Genomic DNA, 8486 nt, shown 5'->3' with positions numbered 1-8486 from the left:
ATAGATGCGCGCGCTTTATTTGACGACTTGTGGACTGTTCAACTGCAACACCCGCTGACTGCAATGATAACACTTGGAATAGCAAGGACAATTTTTAATATAACTCCAACTGGATTCATCTGAAAGCAGAAAGTCATATACACCTAGGATGCCTCGAGGGTGAGCAAAACATAGTCTAATTTCCATTTTTGGGTGAACTAACCCTTTAAGTCAGGGGTGCCCAAACTCGGTCCTGGAGGGCCGGTGTCCTGCAGAGTTTAGCTCCAACCCTAATCAAACACACCTGAACCAGCTAATCAAGCTCTTACTAGGCATACTAGAAGATTAGTTGAGGCAAGCTGGAGCTAAACTCTGCAGGACACCGGCCCTCCAGGACCGAGATTGGGCAGTCCTGCTTTAAGTAAAAGATAGATCCTTAAAAAATGGACAGACTCTCACAAGAATACTGACTGACTTCAATATTACAAGCAGTGAATAAAACCGTATCCTGCGTCTCTAATCCTTACTACTAATATGGATTAAAATAAAATAAAGTGACCCTACAACATATTTGGACACTCAAGTCACACTTAAAAATGTATTTCTTGTAATTATATAACAAAATGTCTAACCACAGTTTTAAAAACACTTTTCAAGCAAAACACTCCACAAAATTACGTTTTTTTTTTATGTTTTAGAATTTAAAAAAAAAACGTAACTACTGTAAGTATTTGGATATTTTCTGGTTGTAACGCTTTAGTTAAAATGTAGTAGAACATGTTCATGGTTAATACAATGAACTACACTGGTGGTTCAAGACTGACAACCGGATTCATTTTTTAAAAGTAATTGAAAAAAAAATAATAATAATTTTAGAAGGCTGATGTTAGTTTTGAGAAAATATGTGTAGCACCATTTTTTTGCAGATGCCTCTTAGTTTAATATGTAATTATCCATTGCAATAGAATTCATACTTTTTAAGAATGATTGAGTGTCCAAATCCTTTTTGAGGCCACTGTATTTAGGCATTAAAAAATTAAGAAAAAAAATATTAAAAAGCTAATATTATAATAATTTTGCAATTGTTAGAAAGACTGAATGCATGACAAAGCAACCTACAACAGTGTCCACATTTCAAGAACGGTGAAGTTGACCACAGGACAGGAATTCTGGTTTATTTAAGCATTTAGGCTGAGTAACGGTATAGTCCTTAATCTGGAATATTCCAGGAGATGACCAGCCTTAACAGCTAAACATCAGATTACATTTATTTTGACAGCATCATATATTACGTCATACTGGACATATGAATGACTATAAAATTGATGCTGCACCAAATTTTGTGAACTAAGAATTGTTAACTAAAGAATGTTTTGTTATTTTGTCTTCAGCAGTACCTGCGGCTGGCCTCCTGCATTGTAATTGCTCTCACGCTGTGCATTTGATCCCCGTACTGGGTTATTCCTCACCATCTTTGGACACAGAATGAGATTCAGTGACTGCTAGTACTTTACAACAACACACAACTCTCCTACATTATTACAAGGACATCTCAGAGAGTCAGAGGGCATTAACAGACTAGTGAACTACAACTCTGGCTGGCTGAGCTTTGCAATAGCAGAGGTTAGTTAAAAAAAAAAAAAATGTAAACACAGGAGCAGTAATGCAGTAATACCTCAGGAGAGGCAAATCCCAGATACTCCCAATCCCACGTCCCACCAGCAAAACTGCAAAAGAGGAAAAAAGTACTGGGGCTGTAGGGTTTTATTTCTGTTAGTATAATATATTTTGGACATGGTACCAAAGTAATATCAAAGTATTATAATACCATCATAGTGTTCTTCAACGAGATGCAATATGACCATTAGGGCTGTGCGATATTGAAGAAAAATGCGATATGCGATAACTCATAAAATAATGCGATATTCGATACGATAATGCTTAAAGTGCCACATGCTCAGATGAAACCGTTTTACTCAGCTGTTGCTGAGTCAGTTCTGTGAACTTCTATAACTATCTTGTGTCATATACAGTATATATGGTTATTTGTATGCATGTATGTATCAAGAGCTCCTGTAAAACCACAACAAATTCATTGTGTTTGCGCACACTTAAGTCGTGAATAAAGCTCATTCTGATTCTGTTTTCTAATATAACTAGCATACATGTTTCACTTTTTGTGAGAAGAAAGCACCCCTACAACAACTTCTGAAAGTGAACGGTAGTGTTTTACTCTAATGTTAAAATGACATTTTTATGTAATGCTAGTGTAATAATTTTAACACGAGTTTAGGAACTGAATAATAAAAAGGAAAAATACAACACTGCTTAGTATTTACTCTATGAATTCAATATGCACTGATTCTTATTTAAGCTACAAAAGTTATTTAGGTAAGAGCAGTGAGTGATTTTCTCTGTCTTTTGTTCATGGCCCCAAATATTGCAAGCCGTAGCGATATGCATATTGCGATATTTCGATTATTTCGATATATTGCACAGCCCTAATGACCATACAATAAGTTGTTATGGTACAAAAAGTACTACAGTAGTACCATGGCACAGTGATGGTATTAGATGGTAATACTATGATACTTTGAAATATGCCATGGTACTGAAATTCATGTTTTTGTTTTTATATGGTGCATATTGAAAATGTATACTATTACTCTGTACTAGTACACTAGCAAAATTGATAACCTGATAAAAATGGTGGTGTAAATAGCAGCGCAAGAATTTACCTGCGGCGGGGAGCCTCGGGAGAATCATTTGGGGCGACACCTCGAGCCACAGAGGCCAAGAACTCCCGTCTCTTCTGCTGCACCAGATATGTGGCACTGATGATCTTATGGCGAGGGGTGCGGAGGTAAGGCCTGTTCACCTTCTGAGCAAGGTCTTCGGTGACCATCTCTAAATCAGTCTGTGTATGTTGGAGAAAGATTAAACACATCAGCATATTGTGCAAGAAAAGGTTAAATGGAAACAAATCACACTGCCTTGTTTCTCTTAAGTGGTGAACAGATCTCGATCCCACTACCTGCATAAGTTCAAATATTTCTTTCTTTGTGCTTTTGGGCTCCAAGAAGAAACTATACGGATAAGAGCACTTAAGGATGCGTCGGGTCTTGAGAAGTTCATGCACACCATCCTCAATGAAAGTGGTGTCAGGTGGGGCTCCTTCCCCTTGAAGAAACAGAAATATTGACATTTTTACATATTTTTATGATTTAAAATACACCAGTTTATAAGAACATACTATATCACACTTAAAACTAAAGTCATGTAAATGTAAATTATGTTCCACTCACTTCCAATGAAAGCTTTGCTTAGTTGCTCCATCTTTTCTTTGGCTGTTTTCAGGAGTCGTTCTTCTAACTAATTTAAAAGAAGCACCTTTGATGAATGACTGTCAGCAAATAGTGAGGCAATCACTCAACTGGAACGCTTTTAAGACATTCATTACATAAATATTCCTACCTGGTAACTGTGTTCATGATTCTTGTATCGTGTATAATAATGCATAAAACAGTCAAGTTCCTGAAAACTCTTGTGCTGTTTTTCTGCCTGCGAGGACACAATCACAAAAGCAAGAGTAACTTCATGATGGAAATTCATTCAAGCTCATAACAACATGTAAACTCAGAATAGAAGCACAGAACCTGTTTTGTTGCTTTTTACACATGAGAAATATGAGCCTGGAAAGTAAATGTGAAGTGCTGAGCCTTTTCTTCACTAGCACCATTCACAGTAGTGCACAAACAAATCACAAAAGATCCAAGTAAATGCACTTCTTGAATGGCTGCCATGTGTGTAAACTCATTTAAGGAGTGAGTACCTCCACAGTCATCTCCTTGGACTGCTCCTCCACCTGTTGGATGACCTCGTAGCGCGTGCAGCGATAGTATCCTCCGGTAGAGGAGCTGTGTTTCTTCCATTCCTCAAGACAAATCCAGCAGAAATCATACTTGCACTGCAAAGAGATCCAGATGAGAAAAGAGAGCAAAACAGAACTCATCAAATACGTATGCAAGCACTAAAGAGCTATAAAGTTGATTTAGAAATTGTTTTGAATTATGCAATCAATTCCAACTGCTCTCATACATTCCAACTGTGTTCCCTTCCTTTTTATCAATAACATAAACCAGCAAGAAATTCCAATCAGCATGCGTGTTACTAATCAACGAAAAGAGTGTACGACCATGGACCAGGTAGTACAAGAACCTTTATATTTATAGCCACCTAGGCACGAGTGTATGGGATGATATTAGACTCAAAATGATTAATAGATGCACGCACAATTATCCATGTACTGCATACATTTTATACATGTATCTTACTAAGCACAAACAAATACCTTTCAATTTGAGTCTATGGAATTCGGGATTAAATGATTGTGCAGCGATTTTATTTGCGAATGACAGTTTTAACCTGCGCTTGTTAACTTGTTTTGTGTTTTTTGAAAATTAAAAATGTGAAATCAAAATGGACCCGCATTTGGAATTGTCGTTCAGTTGGCTGAATTGTCACTTGTCCTGTTTAGACCCTAATGCTCTGTTGATTATGCATCATTTATGCCTTTCAAACTTAAATATTTGGTTCTCTGTGATGTGTAGGCTAGTACGTGGTTGTTGTCAAATCTGCTGATTTGTCACCGAAAAACATTATCTAGCCAGCTCACGGGAAATTTTGTCTAAACTAAATGTCTTTTGATATTTAGTATTTTGATAGTGTTATAAACAAATGAAGTCATGTTATTTTCCAGAAGCGTTTCTGAATTTAAAGGGTCACGAAACCCCGTTTCAGCACTGGTTCTCACCACAGTTTTAAAAAAGGCTAAAAAAGTGGGCATGGTGCGCAGCAGAGTGGAGAGGGAAGAGGGGAGACAGACAACACACAACACACACAGCTTCGGTTTCAGAGTTTCATTTCGCTGAATAAAGATAAAAGAATCTTTATTCTTGTGTTTAGTGTGTTTAGTGTGTTTAGAGTGTTTTTCGCTCCCATCGAGTTAAAAACACAAATAAATGCACTGCCATTTGCACTCTGCATTGAAAACATATATATGAACGTGCTGTTGCACCTCTGACAACTTTAGGCTTATTCTGCGGCGTTTATATAAGCCTTTTGACCGGTTGTGTCACAGAGCTGTAAAAACGGTTATGCTCACCAAGTGAATGAATCGCGTTTATGCCAAACTCTTATTACAAAGCAAAAACAAACACTCTCCTTCGATCCATGAACGTTTCTCTCAGTTAATGTGCGCGATCTGCGATCCGCAGTTAATGTGGATATACGTTTCCAAGATGGCGGCGCGTGCACACGCTGCGGCTTCTCTCTCTCCCGACAGAACGGTGTTTTCGTGTTTTTTATCTTGTGAGTCGCAGCGTTTTTGTACGTATTTGTCGCGTCTATCGCTCTTTGGACAATAAACTGGATTACATCCGACTACTATGCTCAACTCAGAGGACTGTAAGGGTCTGTTGTGTTTTTGTGTTCACGGAAACATGGCTCAGCAACAGCGTTCCGGACTGCGGTATTCAGCTCGATCAGCTAACATGCTATCGAGCGTGTCCCAAAGAAGTCATCTCCATCCTGCTTCAATGACTACCGTCCAGTTGCACTCACCCCTATCCTCATGAAGTGCTTTGAAGGCTAGTCACGCACCACATCAAGTCTGAGCAGCTGAGAAGATCGTTGGTGCCTCTCTCCCCTCCCTCCAGGACATTTACAACACCCGTCTCACCCGCAAAGCCCTCTGCATTCTGCATCTTTTTTTTTTTAAACAATGTCCTTATTTGTATATTGTATAGGTTGTATTTAGGTTATTATTATTATTATTATTATTATGCAAAGATGAAGTTGACGATACTGATTAGCCATCTCCACAGTACGAGAGAAATGCACCTTTCATATAGGCCTACAGCATTGCAAACGCTGCAGCCTGTTCATTATCAGAATAAAATAGTCAACCAAACATATAGATACACTATAGAATCTAGATACACTAGTTAATTAAAACAGCCTTTAGTACAATCCGTGCCGTTCAGCCTGAGCTCGGGCCAAGCACATATTTGCTCATGTGAAGAGGATTTTTCATGTGAAGACGACCATGATTTTTTTTTTTTTTTTGGAAAGCGGGTTAAGTACAAAGCCTGGTTTACATAGGCCTAATAAATAATAGTCTGTTGCATTCAAATTCAAATAGCCAACATTGTGAATATAAAAACATTTGGATTTGTGCCAAATGAGAGACTAAGAAAGAGGATTATAGGGCCAAACAATTAAAAAAAAAACATCTCCAGAATAAAGTCATTAGCCTATAATGCGAGATTAAACTCATTAAATATCCAGAAAAATGTAGAAATAAAATATTGAGAATAAAAATAATTCGAGAATAAAGTCGTTCATCAGCATCGTCAACTTCATCTTTGCAGACAATGACTCAGAAAATGGTTTAGTAATAAGTAGGCTAAATAAAATATGTTCTAGCTATTTATGCGATCCGCTTGAGCGAGGAATAGGCTATAGCCTATAAAACGCTCGTTTAGTATAAGTTAATTTAATAGTTTAATTAAATATAAACTTTTAAATATAAAAGCATGTTTCAGTGTAGTGACGCACATTTGCAAATTTTTCAAATCGTGTACACGTTAATGAATTGCACTGGGCCTTGTTCGTTGGTAGTTGTGTGTGTGGGGGACGTGAAATGCTGTAAACTGCGAAAATGAAGTCTCAAAATCCAAATGAACCGAACAAGATCGACTCGAACTAGACATCAATTAATGCACGCGTGTCACCTGATCCACATATGCATGGATTCCTTTTTGCATGAGTAATTTATGATATATTAATGCAGAACAGAACATTTTTATTCTCAAACATATCTGTATTTGTACAAATCGCTGCACAATCATTTAATCCTGAATTCCACAGACTCAAATTGAAAGACATTTATTTGTGGTTAGTAAGATACATGTATAAAATTTATGCAGTACATGGATAATTGTGCGTGCATCTATTAATCATTTTGAGTCTAATATCATCCCATATGAGTGAGCATTCAACATTTGTTTTTGAGAGCATGTGACGTTGCCTTTCCTCCACGTGCTGGTGGTGTGAATAGCTTCCCCTTCCCCCTGCCCTGCGCCTGTCACTCAAAGCCTTAGTTAAGCCTTCATTAAGAAAATAACAGTGAGGCTATGGCCTCCACACTGCCTTTGTTCAAACACCTGCCTCTGACGTCAAAGGGCCGCTTTGCATCACACATGCATCTTGTGTCAGGGTCAAACATATACAAACACACTCATATGAAGTCTGTAAGAGATTTTATAATGGCAAATTTACATTATATTGTACATTATATAGAACAAATAGTATGTAAATGCTCACTTTATGCCTGCACATGTGTTATCTTAAAGTTATCTTTAGTCTAATAGCATCTCGAAAAGCATCAGTTGAATCTTTTCACTCTGTTGAGTTTCCTTTAGCTTAGAATTAAAATGCTCTAAAAACGGACAAAACTGCCAAATTTGATAATTGGCAAAACAAAAATTGAATTTATTTTATCTGTTGAATATTAATTATATTGCAGTCCTTTAATTTGATTGGACAAGCAGTTTTCTAACAGTGCTGATATTTCTTATAACAATATTATTTCTTATAAATAAGATAGCTGGTCATATTGTGTTAAAACTGCAATTTACTCTACATTAATTGAGAAATTGTATTAAAAAATTGTTCAAAAGCAATATATCGCTATCTTGCTGCTATACTGAATATCACAAAACTGCAAGTAAAATCTATTTATAAAAATATTAAATCTTTATTAAACTTTATTTCCTTTAAATTAATTGATTAAATGTATGTTTTAACATTAATGGATGGCATGCTTTGTTTTTTATAGTTAAAAACAAAGGCCCTCATAGGATAAAAATGTTTCTGGAGCTAAATATTGGTCCTTAATAAATGTGCCATACATATGTGATTACCAACTTCTTCACAGATAGAATACATTTTCCGACATTTGACCTCATTAGTCCACAATGTATCAGCTAATAATCATCAGACTAGGGATATGCCGGTATCAAATTTTCATGTTGCAATTAATTGCTAATGCGTTTATTATGGTATACGGTATTATCACGAAATTGAAATTTTGTTTTAAAAAAAAAGTGCTGTCATAATACAGTATAACCATGTTGTAGTCCAGATTAAAATGTAAAAAAAAGATTGAAAATAAATAGCCTATTAAGTCTAAATATTTAAGTATTTGGTGCTGTGATGAACATATCTAAATAATTTGTGTAATTTAAACAATTTAAACACGATTCAGAAACAGAAAGTAGTGCAGCTGCTTTGTTTACAGGGTTTCCGGGGTAACGGCTGCATTAAAATTAATTATTAGTATTATTATTTCTGCAGTTTAGCGCCATCTGTTGTCAGAGAGTGAAAGTGCGCTTTCATCCAGAGCGTCTCTCACATGTTCCGCCATGTGCTTCTCGTCCGCGCTT

General features: G+C 36.6%; 1 protein-coding gene across 3 annotated transcripts in view; it reads right to left on the bottom strand.

Annotated features, from left to right (window-relative positions):
* The window catches only part of LOC107654707 (ankyrin repeat and IBR domain-containing protein 1), a 39490-nt gene that overhangs the window by 13550 nt on the left and 17454 nt on the right, over positions 1–8486 (bottom strand). For 2 of the 3 annotated variants that reach the window (XM_016441901.1, XM_016441904.1), the window contains 7 exons: positions 3812–3946; positions 3454–3540; positions 3285–3351; positions 3014–3159; positions 2718–2896; positions 1655–1706; positions 1377–1451 (listed from right to left, as the gene is read on the bottom strand). In XM_016441901.1, the coding sequence (XP_016297387.1) occupies positions 1377–1451; positions 1655–1706; positions 2718–2896; positions 3014–3159; positions 3285–3351; positions 3454–3540; positions 3812–3946 (741 nt within the window). The remainder of the gene's footprint in view (positions 1–1376; positions 1452–1654; positions 1707–2717; positions 2897–3013; positions 3160–3284; positions 3352–3453; positions 3541–3811; positions 3947–8486) is intronic. The other variant, XM_016441903.1, reaches the window with a different exon arrangement.

This window comes from Sinocyclocheilus anshuiensis, unplaced genomic scaffold, assembly GCF_001515605.1.
Source record: "Sinocyclocheilus anshuiensis isolate Anshui unplaced genomic scaffold, SAMN03320099.WGS_v1.1 scaffold195, whole genome shotgun sequence".
NCBI lineage: Eukaryota > Metazoa > Chordata > Actinopteri > Cypriniformes > Cyprinidae > Sinocyclocheilus > Sinocyclocheilus anshuiensis.
Note: the sequence above shows the minus strand (reverse complement) of the source record. Positions and strands in the feature narration are given on the sequence as shown.